This window comes from Amblyomma americanum, chromosome 5 (assembly GCF_052857255.1).
Source record: "Amblyomma americanum isolate KBUSLIRL-KWMA chromosome 5, ASM5285725v1, whole genome shotgun sequence".
In the NCBI taxonomy this organism is placed as follows: domain Eukaryota; kingdom Metazoa; phylum Arthropoda; class Arachnida; order Ixodida; family Ixodidae; genus Amblyomma; species Amblyomma americanum.
In genome coordinates this window covers 118,904,361-118,918,341 of record NC_135501.1, presented here as the reverse complement: position 1 = coordinate 118,918,341, position 13,981 = coordinate 118,904,361, and the positions used below count along the sequence as shown (strand labels likewise).

The window sequence follows — 13,981 nt, the reverse complement described above, 5'->3', positions numbered from 1 at the left end:
TTGGATTGCATTGGAGCAAACTTTATTTGTGCCTGCAGTTGAGCGCTCGCGCGCCCCGACGAGGGCCTACGTCGTCTACGAGGTTGCCGCTACTCGGCACGGGTCTCCGCTCGCCGTTGCCGGCTCGCTGGGTCCCTGCCTTTCGAGCGCCCCGAGGACCTGCTGGACGGCCCATAGCTGTTGGTCTTGGTCGTTGCTCTTCGCGGCTGCCTCCAGCCGCGGCGGGATTGTTCTTGATCTTGCTTCCTTTGGATTTTTGATGTAGTCCCACAAGATGTGCGTGTGATCTGCCGTCTCCCTCCGGCAGACTCTACACGTATCCGTCGGGTAGGTCTCGGGGTACATGTGATGCATCAGTCCCGGGCTCGGTAGCGATCCGGTCTGGAGCTGTCTCAGTAGTACCGCCTCCGCTCGACTCAGCCTCGGCTGCGGGGGTGGGAGAGTCCTGCGAGCCAGGCGGTAGGCCTTCGTGATTTCGCTGTAGTCCGTCATGCCGTCCTTGGCTCCGAACCACGTCGGACGGTGTGTTGCCGGGGCGCGGTTGGTTAGCGCTCGTGCCGCTGCGTGTGTCGTCTCATTGTGGTTCTCACTGCGTTCCGACGCGCCGCCCGCGTGCGCCGGAAACCACTTGATTCTTACTCTTCTCTCTTGCAGTTTGGTCGCTCGTAGTACGCGCTCGGCCTCCCTGCAGACTTGGCCTTTGAGCGAAGTTTCGCACCGCCTGTCTCGAGTCACTTAGCACCGTGTAGCAGTCTGCGATGGCCACCTCCTCCGCTTGTTCCGCTCCGGCGCTTCTCACACTCGCTGCCGTACTCGTGGCGCCGGTCGACGCCTCTATGACGACCGCTGCGAAGGCGTTCCGTTGGTATTCGGCCGCGTCCACGTACCGCGCGTGCTCGTCGTTGGCGTGCAGTTCGATGAGAGCCTTGGCCCTCGCCGCTCTTCTTCCCTTGTTAAACTCGGGATTCATGTTCTTGGGTGTGGGGTCGATTCTGGTCTGGCGTCGGACATTTTCGGGGAGCTTCATCTCCGCCTCGTTCGAGTGTCTTATTCCCAGGTCGTCCAGTATCTTCCTCCAGGCTTTGGTAGTGGACAGCCGCTCCAGTTGAGAGGTCTGTTGCGCTTCGGCTATTTCTTCGAGCGTGTTGTGCATCCCGAGTTGTAAGAGGCGGGTCGTGCTCGTGAACTCGAACAGGCCCAGCGCCGTCTTGTACGCTCTTCTGATAATTACATTGATTTTGTTGCGTTCGAATTGCAGCCATCTGTGGTAGGCTGCAACGTACGCGACGTGGCTGATGATGAAGGATTGAACGAGCCTGATTCGGCTGTCCTCTCTCATGCCAGCCTTCCGGCAAGTGACTTTTGAGTCGCATAGCATTGGCCGCTTTTGCTGTGAGACGGGCGATGGTTTCGCCGTTTCTTCCATGCTTTTCGATGACCATACCTAGGATCCTGATTTTTCTCACCTCGGGGATCACGTTGCCGGATTTGGTTACGATTCTGATTTTTTCGCATTCGCGTTGTCTGGTCTTGCCTCTGCAATTGTTGGTAGGTGGGAGTATAGGGAGCTCCGATTTGCTCGGCGAACATCTCAGTCCGGTTCCTTCCAGCTGATATTCTATCGCGTCGACGGCGGCTTGCAGCGCGCCCTCGATGTGGGCGTCACTGCCGCCGGTCACCCACAGTGTAATATCGTCCGCGTAGATGGTGTGCCTGACGTGTTCGATGTCGGTGAGCTTCTCGGCCACTCCGATCATTACCAGGTTGAACAGCATCGGCGAAATGACCAATCCCTGCGGTGTGCTGGTGCTCCCGAGCTTCTTCTCTTGCGTTTGTAGGTTGCCTGCTCGCAGCTCGGCGGTCCTGTCCGTGAGGAAATCCTTGATGTAGTTGTAGGATCTTTAGCCCATGTTGAGCTTAGTGATTTGGGACAGAATCTCCGAGTGTTTCACATTATCGAAGGCGCTCTTTAGGTCGAGCCCCAGGATTGCCTTGTTGTCGCGGGCGCTGCCGCCATCGTGTATGATTTTGTATTTGAGCTGCAGCATCGCGTCCTGCGTGCTTAGGTGCTGTCTGAAGCCGATCACCGTGGCCGGGTACAGCCCTTCTCGTTCCAGGTAGTCTTGCCACCTGTTTAGCAGGACATGCTCCAGTGCCTTGCCCAAGTAGGACGTGAGCGAGATGGGCCGGAGGTTTTCCGTGTCCGGTAGCTTCCCCGGCTTGGGTATCAAGATAGTCTTGGCTGTCTTCCACTGCTTTGGTAGCGCGGCCGCTCTCCAGCACTTGTTGAAGTATTTTGCGAGGTTCTCAATCAAACCGTCGTCGAGGATCTTGAGCGCCTTGTTCGTGACGAGGTCCGGGCCAGCTGCCGACCGGCTGTTAAGGTCGTGCAGTGCCGCGCGGACCTCCTTGACGTCGATGTCACGATCGAGCTTCGCGTTGGGAAGGCCGCCGTACGGCGCGTGTTGTGCGGTGGGTGTAGTGGGCAGGTATTTGTCCTTGATGCGCCTGGTGACTTCGTCGGCGCAGTGTAGCGAGACCGCCCGATGTATGAGCTTGGCGAGTCTGTCTGTCCCTTTGGTGCCACTTGATCTTGGTTTCATCGAGCAAGTGCCACAGCAGCTTCCACATCTTCCCGCTATGCATCTGCCCGTCTGCCGCGTTGCAGATCTCGATCCACTGTTGCGTGCATAGCACACGGCAGTGCTCCTCGATCGCTCGGTTGACCTCCGCCACCTTCTTTCTGCATCTGCGGTTGAGCCGTTGTTTCTTCCAGCAACTGAGTATCGACTGTTTGGCTTCGATGAGATGCGCTAGCCGGCTGTCTGCTTTATCAATTGCCGCATCCGTTTCAATTTCTTTGGTCACGGTGCGTACGCTCCTGATGATTTCGGCCGTCCACGACTCTATGACTTCGATCTCGTTGTCAGCGTCTGTCTTCTGGCTTCTGGCGTCTCGGAAGGCATCCCAGTCTATCCATCTGTGTGTTTTGATGCTGGTGTCGTTGTGTTCCGGTATGCTGATTTCCACGATGGTGTGGTCGCTGCCGAGGTCGGTTCCCGTATTTCTCCAGGTGATCGCGCCCCGGACGTCATTCTTGACGAACGTGAGGTCCGGACTGGTGTCCCGGGACACAGAGTTACCGATTCTCGTCGGATGCGTCGGGTCCGTGATGAGGGTGAAGTCGAGTTCCATGGCGTCTTGGTACAGGTCGCGGCCCTTTGCTGTGTACTTGTTGTAGCCCCAGGCTGGGTTCATCGCGGTGAAGTCGCCGCAGACGATCAGCGTGTTGCGGCCTGTTGCGGTGCTGGCTCTTTGCAGTCTTGTTTTGAATCTCTGTTTTCTCTGCGATGGGCTGCTGTAGATGTTGAGCAGAAATATGCTTCCTTTTCTCTTCTTGTCCGGGATTATTTCGGTGAGTGTGTGCTCGATCTTGATATTGCTTTGCAGCTCGTGCTCAACGAACGTGAGTCCCTTCCTGACCAAGGTGCACAGGCCTCTCCCGTCGGGCTGGCCCTTGTGACTCTGTAGCCGGGGAGGGACGGTGCGTCGGTGAGTGTTTCTTGTAATAGGATCACATCCGGCTTGCGCGCGGCATGAGCGATGTGCTGTTGGATGACTGCCTTCTTCCTTCCAAGGCCGCGACAGTTCCACTGCCACGCTGTTAAGCCTGCTGCTGTTGTTGCGTTGGCGGCCATGATTGAGTTGGTGTGTACGTGGTTCCCTGGTTGGGTGGATATTGCGCGAAGAGGGGCGCAAACGTCGGGTGGCTCACTATCGACTGTAGGGTCCTTTCGATGTAGGTGAATCTGTTCGTGTTCTAGGCTTGGTAGGTCTCCATTGTTTGTTTCATTGCTGTCACTGCTGCGGTGTTCGCCGTGATTAATTGTTCGAGTTTGGTGAATCTCGCTTCGAATTTGGCCTCGGGGTTGTCGATTCGATCGTTTTCTGTTTGCTTGCGCGTGGCCTCGACGGCTCGCTTCTTCGGTGCCGGTTCCTCTACGGCTGTCTCCTGGGTGTTCATGGTTGTTTCGTCGGTCTTGCTTGTGCTTGGCGTGGGTCTCTGTAGAGGCTCGTTGTTGCATAGCAGCAACTTACGGATCTCGGCGATCTCTCTCGTGAGGCTGTTGATGGTTGTTCGCAACGCCGCGTTCTCTTGTTTTAAGGTCTCGTTGGCTTCTCGCACCTTGTTTATATCGTCTTTATTCGTGGCTTCGGTGATTTTCGGCGCGTTCCTATATTGTTCCCTTTAGCTGCGTCGATACAGCTGACTCGCTCACGTGATGGTGACCTTTTCCTACTGATGCTTCTCTTGCAGCAGCTGCTGTCTCTGGATTTTGGCGCGCGGTTCTCTGATGGAGTCCTTGACTTTCCCACAGCTGGCGGCTTGTCGAGTGGCGGGAAATCGCTCTCCGACAGCAGCTGGCGTTCGGCCTGTCGGCGCTCCCATTGTCGCTTGCGCACTACGTAGGGGATCTTGTATTTCGCCTTGCACGTTCGGTCTCCGGTCGGGTGTTCGTCCCCCGAACAAATTACATTTTGGGGTACAGCGATGGTCTTTGGGGTCGGAGAGTCCACAGGCCAGGCACATCTTGATTGTGGTGGTCGGGCACATGTCTTTTCGGTGTCCCACTCGGCTGCACTGCTGGCAAACATCGATCTGTTTTCTGCAGAGGCGGCATGGTATCAGGGTGACTCCGTATCGGACGAAGTTCGGTACCTTGGGTCCCTGGAACACCACGATCGCGGTGGTCGTGGTGCCTATCCTCTTTGCGCCCACTGCTAACGGGTTTCTCTCGCTGACGATGCTCCTATCTAGCTCGTCCATGCTCGCGTCGATGGGGATGCCTCTGATGACGCCCTTCACGGTGTCGTGAGGAGGCGTGCGATATGCGCTGACCTCGTAGGGTTTGCCTTGAATATAGATTTCCTGGATTTTAGCGTACCTTGCCACGTTGTCATTGTTCGGTGTATTCACGATCATGATGTTCTGTTGCGTGTTGGGGCAGATGGTGTCCGCTGCGCTATCCTCGCTCGAGATCTTGGCCGCGGCGAGTATGGCCGCCGCGACGGTGGTGGTGCCGGTCTTGACGATGTCCAGTCCCCCTCTGGGTCTGACGACTATCTTGCTCTCTTCCAGTGGCATGGCTGGCATGCGTGCTGCCTTGATGGCCGGGACTCTGACGTTCTTGTTGAATTTCAATTACGGGCTTGTTTGACTCCCGCCGGGTCCGTCGGGCTTGCCGCTGTCGGGGGTCCGCTGGCGCAGCCTCGACATGCGTTCCCCCGCTAACGTCCACCCGGCGTCGTTGTGGTATTCCTCTTGTGATATCTCTTTTTCTTGAACTTTAACGCATATTTGGTTGTCCACGATCATTGTTGTAGTAGCGGACGCCTCCATCTCAGAGCTGACGAGCGGCCGCCGCCGAGGAGTACGGCAGGCGGCGACCGGTGCGACGGTGTTGGGCCTAGCGTCCGCGGAACAAGCCTAGGCCTAGCCCTCCTTCATACGGCGGCGGTAGAAAAAGTCACAAAAGTCACAAAAACTACAGAAAAAAACTCTAGTGCTATCTACGTCACTGTGATCTTGAAAGAAACGAACAATACAAGAATAATTCTTTACCAGGAAGGGGTCACTTATATCGAGAACACTCAAAGCTTTTAAAAGGAATTTACTAACACAGTGTTGCCACGTGGCACTTTCGTTCGCAATGGTACGAAATGGAGCGTCCAGTTTACGTGTCTTAACGCTACAGAAAACATGCGACGCACCACTTTCAATAACAGTTAAATCTCTTGCAAGCCTCTGAAGATCTCTACGGTTGTAAAGCTTGACTGCTTTTGTCTTAATTCTGTTTTGCCTCTTTTTTACACAAGTGAAGTTCTTGTTAACGGCCAATGTAGCTTTCTCATTGTACATGTTCTTGGCAAGGCCGCAAAGCCACCCATCTTATATGCCTGCAAAAGACAGAGGTTATTTTGCTTAAAGAATTTCACCACCTTCTGCAAACGATCTTCAACATCATTACGTTCAAGCTCTTTTACATTCTCGGCAAGGCTGTCTAGACCTTCCAAGAAACACCGTTCCCGGCCTTCCTGACGAGCTTTTTTTTCCATCCACCGATTCAAGGCTGCGAGCTCGTCAGAAGGAACGGAAGGCTGCAACCCGAACTTGGGACCCTTCCCAAGAAGGCTTGAAATGTTGGTAAGGGTAGAAGCACCACCCATGACAATTAGGCCTCCCCTTCGGTGATCAGGCTTCTTCTCTACATACGTCAACCATATGAGGATAATAGCATGCGGCGCATTTGGGCATCACCTGAATGGCATGGTCGATATAGTTTGTCGTCAAATAGCCTTTAAGATTTTGGTTTGTGGGAATTTAACATCCCAAAAGTGACTCAGGCTATTAGGAATGCAGTAGTGAAGGGCTCCGGAAATTTCGACCCCCTGGGGTTCATAAACCTGCACTGGCATCCCACATTACACGGCCCTCAAGAATTTCAACGCCATCGAAATTCCATCGCTGCCGCCGGGATCGAAGCCGCGTCTTTCAGGTGAGTAGCTGAGCATCATAACTACTGAGCCACTACACTGGTGTGCCTCTAACGGGAGATACGCCAAATAAATAGGCCAATTAGATTAAATTCTTCTATTCCGGCATACTTATATTTTCTCAACCCATGGCATTAATCTGTCTCGCGAAAAAAAAAGCAGATCGAAATACCCATTTCAAAGCTGGAGAAGGATCCTTTTTATGCATGGTTGTAGCGACCAGCACCAACGCAGCACCACGTCCCTTGCACTGGCAAGCGCGACCTTGGAACGCTGAACACTGGCAAGCACGAGCATCGAACACACTGATCTGAAAGACCGTGAGCAAATAGGAGTTTTGACTGCTCTGCAGGCCAGGCATCACCAAGCCGCGCCGCTGCCCATCGTCAAGTGCACTAAATGTGACCCCGCCTAGCGCCCATGCGGTCATCGAAAATTGTGATCAAGTCATGGTTCAATTGGTCGCGACGCGTGCCAAATTGCACGCGCTTCTGGTGACAGATCAGCACAATCTATGACAATGACGAGGACCGGTAACAAGATAAGAACTTTTGCTTGCTACCCTGTAGCATTCTCTGACCAAAGGCATACGAAGCAATAAACAAGGCAAAGGGAGTAGTAAACTGAGCGGTTGATTTTTTCGGGCTTTGCTTTTTCTGCAATTGCTATCACTTATTCCACTGGAGTTTCGTAATAAATGACTATAGAATGACTGAGCTGGTCGCGCATGAAGCCTGAGACGTTGATGAGTGCAATAAACTTTATATTTATTCTGCACATGGAGTACCTTTTTAAAGTTTATTTTGTGCGAACCGTTTTCGTTTAGTCACGTGTGCTGGAGTTTATTTCCATGAGCACTGAGCATCTAAAAAAACAAATAGCTTTATTCCACAAACAAGAGCTTTGTCAACATGCTGATGTAAAATCTTGCCCAATTTCTCCTTAATCATTCAACACCCCGGGGATGACATCGCGAAGGTGTTATTTTTAAATACTCAGAAACTACACCAGTCGTAAAAAACTTCAACTTAATATGTATTCACCACTAGGCAGTCAATAAAAGTATAAATGTCGTATTCTCGTTTTCTCTGAAAAAGTTCCATAGCGAATAATTATGACGTCGTTATGATGTTTGTGCAACATTCATGCGTTAAAGAGCTTCTTTTGACGTTCAAATGACGCATGCACGGCGGTCAGTGATATTGCAAAGACCAGCTGCTTTCGCACTGCATGAAATTTACAGAACAGCTGCATTCAGCAATTAATCCCGTCTTTCTTAGAAAAGACATCATTGCTTGATCTCCACCTATGAACTTCGCGATAAGAAATACCATATACAGTAAAATGGAAAGGTTATCATGTATGTTTTGCCAAAACAGCCTACAAAACAATTTTTTTCTATAGAACTCCGCCACATGTCAGCTTAATGCTGTAGTACGCATTGAGTAGCTGTTTCAGGGTTAAAACTAGAGAAGATCTTAACTGAAAAAAGCGCGCTGAACATGCAGCATGTTACAGCAGCGCTGGGTTTACGCCACCGATCAATTATCCCAGTAAAGTTGCTTGAGAAAACGAACCGTGCTTCTTTTTGCACGGCCACCAGGTCGAGCTGGTCAGCCGCGCGAGGGACATCACAAAGAGAGTTGGACTTTTAATGTCTTCTGCTGTCTTTTTGACTTTCAACCACCAAAGGGCAACTATAGTTGGACACAAATGAAGTCTTCAGTAAAGCTTCAGCCACATTAAGGACCGCCGGATAGGATTCCTTCACGAAAAAAAGTACTGCGTTGTTATCTTGTTACTTGAGCTTGAAGCTTTCTAACAGACGAAGTTATAAGCTCAGCAACTTTGATGCCTCTGGATTGTTCAGCGCAATCAAACATTAAAACGCTGATTCCGTTTATTGTCTCATTTCAGAGGAGTAACGCAGACGCTAACAATGGGAGCAACCCATTGTTAGCGTCTGCTGTCTTTCTTTAAGTTGTATCTTACTAAAGTTGCAGCCAAGCTTACGTCAAGCTACATTACAAGGGCTTAAATTCATTTCCAGCCAGAAGCAGATGTGGCTCAGCGAGAAAAGACCAGCTGCAAATGAGCGTAATTGGCCCTGTCTTGTTCTTCTTCTTAAAACATAGCACATACCCTGCACGTCTCACACCGTCATTTTTTTTTTTGCCGCCGCAACAATCTGGAATCTCGCAGTGAGCAACGGCGCGCCGAAGACTGCCGGCCTGCCTGGGGATTAATTCTCTGGCTTCTTTACCTCACTATTTTCTCGCGTTCGTAAATTCTTCCCGGCGCATCTGAAGCAATTCTTCACTTATGTTATCGGATATCTCCGCGGAAGTGCGAGATCCGGCTACAGAGGCCTGCAGTGCAGACCCCCATAGGCACAATCGGGCCCAAGCTGTTCAAAAGAACACCGGTATGACAGCACCGTCAAATGCTGTAGCTCAATTATTTTGACTGTGCGCAGCAATAAGCTTGTGTTACGGTGCCTGGAGCAGCTCCTGGAAATAAATTATATATCTTGTAAGAGCTTTTGGTGCGCGAATTCTTTATTCGGAGCTTCTTTTTTTCTTTCAGGATGGTTCTTGTGCTCACATGGGTTATTTGTGGAGATATTCGCTGCTCTTAGACTCAGCCACGAGGGTCCCTTCCGGTGTCGGGTATAACACTGAAGTCTCGTCTGCCAAGCTTTAGCAAAGAATGACAGTAAAGATAGTGCTTTCGCACTGTCCTTAATAAATAATGCGCTGGCGTCCACAAACTCCCGCCCCCCTCCCCCTTAGTACAACTCAACACGCTCACTGCCACTCCACTTCAGTAAAGGGCTCATAATCACCGTCCTGACAGTGCCAAAAAAATATTCTAGGTTCCTGCTAGAAGCGGAAGAGTGATTACATAGATCAGAAGCAAACCGCTTACCTTTCTTCGGAGGCATGATGTCAGTCCCTTAGCTGGCCCTGAGGCGGAGATGACCGTCAGCCCTTAGAGCCTGCGGCTTTATTACTTCTCTACTCTCCAAAAACCAAAAACTTAAACAGCTTCGCTCCTAGCGCTAGGCCTGCGTGAATCACCAACTCCCTACCGTCTTCTGGGAACCTCAATGCATGTGTACAGAGTTTGTGTCCTATGATAATTCGGTATCACTGGTGCACCACTGCAAAGCTTGTATTCCCATGACAAGGCGACTTGCCGAAGAAACTTTTATTTCTCTTTCTCATCATTTTACCCCAAAGCCCAAAGACTGCCTGACAAAGATTCAACCCACTGCCGACATCTCGTGACTGTGTTAGGGAGCATCACGCTCCTTATTCTCCATGCACACAGATTTGCAACCCCGTGCAGGTACATCGGCACAATTAATCTCGAAACTCGACACTGTATCCATCAATTTCACTAACTATATGATCAACCACAGTTAGAAGAGTCTCGGATTCGTCAGTCATGGTCACCACGACACCATTTTTATCGACGCATACAGCCCTTAAGCACCGCATCCTACCCGTGAGCTGAATCATTCACAAATACAAAAGATAGTGATTTGAAACTTTCCATGATAATATGATCTGGATCGCATTAGGCCAGAAATATTGCTTGCATATCCGCAAAGATAACACTTTGCCTATCCCTGACATCTACATGCTAGGACTCGGTGGTCGGAAGGAGTAGATTTCTCTCATTATTGACAAACACACGTTATATATTTTCGAACCATATAGCAAAAAAGGGTGCCAGTGTGATTACTGAAAACTTCATTGCTCTCTTTGCGTAGACGATTAGTACTGGTCACTCGCTCCCCATAAATCCTCCTCTATTGAAAGGGATAACAGCCAGTCCTGGTTCACAATCGGCCTTATACTTGCCCATAAAAGAGCTCCTTCATTGGCACGAATCCTTTTTAAGCAGTCTATTTTCCACGATGGCTGCTTGCACACCACACATAAGTCACTTTCGCCAGGATATTCTTTAAATAGAAAAATTGACCTTGCAACTCCTTTCGATTAAGCACCATAACTAAAAGCTTCGCATATCCTTGCAGGGTAGCCAGCGAAACCTCCTCCTGCGAACGCAAACACGTTGTCCTTTCTGACTACTCATGAGTGGCGGAATGTAGCTCAAGACCTACCTTACTCTACTCAGGAAAGGACAGAAGCCTGGCTAACAAACTCTAATTAATATTGTTCTACGCAATGTTAGCCTTGAGGTGAAACATGTGCCTCGCGCGAAAAAGGAACGCGGATCGAAACCCCTGCTCCGCAAAATTCTCCGGTGGAAAAAATCCGCGCGTTGATGTGACTGAATAATATGGCCTGGGATGCGGCCTGATCCCGACAACCAGAGCCGACAGTACACTTCCTCACCAAACCAAGGTTACGCCACCTTGGTGTAGTATTTGGTCACTAGCTGCTAGTCAACTACATGACCTAAATTTCTCGTTACCTAGCGGAAAAACTGTACAAAATATACCTTTGCTTCTTCCAAAGTATTCGCTAGTGGATAGCAAAAAAAATTTTCATACAGAAACGATTCTTTAAGTGCCTTTTATTCTCTCGACAAGATAATGTGCAATTTTTGTTCAGATTTAGTCTGAAAACCTTGCTATCGTAAATGAAACTCTATAACATTTGAAACACAATAATAAGGCTCATAATAATGAAAACTTCCTTAATTTAGCACCATTTTAATAAGTTTGTTTAATTAGTTATATCGAGTTAATAATGCAAAAGCAACTAAGGCTCTAATGGGTCAAACACAAGGTTAGAGTTTTCAGTTAAAGGGGAAGTTTTTTTTCCGAAGGGTTTGTTCAAAACACTGCTTGAGGAATTTCAAAATGATTGGCAAATCAACAAGCGCTAAGGGGATGTATTCATTGTAGAATGTTCTAAAACACTTTTTTATTAGTTGTTCAAGTTTTGTACATGAAACTAAAATGTGGCTTGCTGTGAGTTCACTGCCGCACATTTTACAGAGAGGTTTGTTATGTTCTGGTCAGCAGGAAGTTGTGTGTAAGGTTCAATGCGTAGACGACTTAAAATAACTTCTGTAAAACATTCGTGATGTCTAGATGACTTCTATTCTATCAAAATGGGCTTTAGAAAATGTAGTTTGTTAATTACTTGCTTCTCCCAAGTATTCTTAAAGTTATTTCTCAATTTAGAGCGTATTATTTTCACGCAGTCCCTGTGTGGTATGTTCAAGTGTTTTATGGGACGAAAGCGAGCTTGTGTTGTGCATGCCTCTGATTTTTCCTTAACAACTATTCCGGCATGGCTGGGACCCCGTTGGATTTATTGTTATATTCTTGTGTTGTGATTTTAGCAATATTATGTATGATTTTTCCTATTATGGGCTCTGTAGCATTTCTAGAGTGCAGTGTTTTAGCATATTAAGGGGGTCAGTGTAAGTGTTGCTGATGTTAATGTTCTGTCTTACTATTTGTTCTACAGCTACGAAGATGGCATAACACTCGGCAGAAAAAACCGATGCACACTCTGGCAGCCTGATTATTTTTTCGTTGTTTCCCTGAATTACTGCACCTAGAATATGACATCCTGTATCTGAGCCATCAGTGTAAAATTCAGTATAGGTGTCGTAATTTTCTTGTAGTGGAAAGTATTCTTGTAATATGTGCTCGTGTGAAGTTTTTTTTGTGTAAATGCGTCCATGTGAAGTCAAATATTTCGGGGAGGCTGTACCATGGTAGAAGATGCTTTTGTCATGATGCAATGTTAGGTAGAGTGTTTAGTACAGCTTACTGTTCGCATTTATCTTCAAAGCGCAGTTTAAGCGTCTTATAAAATTTGGTTTGGTTTCGAATAATCTTTTAGATGAGCACTTGATGACAATAGGACGGCAGAGATGTTTTCGAAGAGAACGGGCTTTTAAGACATATGCGCGAGTGAGTGTGGTTTTTTGATCCTCTAAAGAAGATTCGTTAGCTTCAACGTAAAGGCTAGCTATCGGGAATGTTCCGCATGCTCACGATTATAGGCGCAGCCCAAGGTTATGAACAGGATCTGATCGTAGGATTTCCTTGCTGATCCATAGACTACACACCCATAATCCCGCATAGAGCGTACCAGAGAGCGATGGATTTGTGAAAGGCATGTTCTGTCAGATTCCCAGCGTTTTCGTGAGAGTACTTTTAGGAGATTCAGGGCTTGAGGAGCGATTTTTTAGGTTGTTAATATGTGCTATAAATGTGAGTTTCTTATGAAAGTGGCGCCGAAAAAATTATGTTCTTGTTTCACTGGTACTGCTGTTTGGTGCAGGTAGAGATTAGGATGTACCTGTAGGCCCCTTTTCAATAAAATCGGAAGAGCTACTGTTTTCTTGAAGCGGAAATATGGATCAATTTCTGTCTGCCCAAGGAGCCAGTTTATTTAGTGTGATTTGTATTTGTCTCTCACAGGTCGATATGCTGCAGGAAGTTTAAACTATCTGTAGGTCGTCTACATAAACCGAATACATTATGGACTAAGGGTAGATAGCTGGGCTAGTTGGTTTGCATTATTATGGAACATGGTACCAGCGCAAGAAAGAAGGACAAAGGGAGAAGACAACACGAACGCCGGACAGAGACGTCGGTACAAATTTTCTTTGTCACAGGGTCGCTTGCCTTCTGCCGGAAGAGGGCTTTAGGCATCACGGCGAAGCCGCCCTCCTTATCTCCCACTAATAGTGAAAGATCCTTGCACTTCATGTAATTTACAGTGGAAATAATTTCAAATTTGGAAGGCAAACGGGCACCCCTTTTCCGCAGGCGCTCAATGCCTTCAGCGATACATTGTTCTTGGTTCTCTGGGCTGGCTGCAGCCGCCACATTCCTGACTATCGAGAGCATTTGTACAGGTTCTTCTTTAGGCTGAGCGCGAAACTTTGGACCGCGGCTTAGCACAGCTTTCACGTTTTCCGGCAAATTGCACCCGCCAATACAGGTCACTTGATTTGGCCCAGTGTGTTAACGTCGCGCATGCACTTTCTTCAAGGCACTCAAATTTCAGAGACTCAAATTCCACAGGAAGTCGGCATTCTTCACAGCCAGACGAGTAGGTGTTCGAAAAAGAGGTTCACCATTTTGTCCTGGGTATACCGAAGCGGCATGAGTGCGTAGGTAGTTCTGCAGGTGTCGAATCTGTCGCCACAGCTCGGAGCGCAGGATTTTTGTCATTCTTCTGGCATGCCGCGCAGATGAGAAGCACGGTTAAAACAGGCCACAAACACCAGGCAGGATAAGGCGATGGTCGAGTGCAAACATCAGTTCCCTTGCCCGGCATGTGGGAACAGCTAAGAGGTTGACAAGGGTCGTTGAAGGGTTCACACACAAAAAAGAAGGAATAACGGGACCCAATGTATTAGAAATTATGTCACTAAGGGTAGAGAGATGGGCTAGTTGGTTTGCATTAATATACAACATGGT

The 13,981-nt window shown here is 48.8% G+C and overlaps 1 protein-coding gene and 1 pseudogene across 1 annotated transcript; both read right to left on the bottom strand.

Annotated features, from left to right (window-relative positions):
- Nucleotides 1-1,901: 1,901 nt before the first annotated feature.
- Nucleotides 1,902-3,258, bottom strand: LOC144134142 (uncharacterized). Its single transcript, XM_077667112.1, has 2 exons — nt 2,651-3,258; nt 1,902-2,592 (listed from the first exon to the last, which is right to left on the bottom strand). Exons 1-2 carry the CDS (start codon nt 3,256-3,258, stop codon nt 1,902-1,904), a joined length of 1,299 nt encoding a protein of 432 aa, XP_077523238.1.
- Nucleotides 3,259-3,820: 562 nt separating this feature from the next.
- LOC144134141 (uncharacterized) lies at nt 3,821-5,401 on the bottom strand (annotated as a pseudogene).
- Between the last annotated feature and the right edge of the window lie 8,580 nt (nt 5,402-13,981).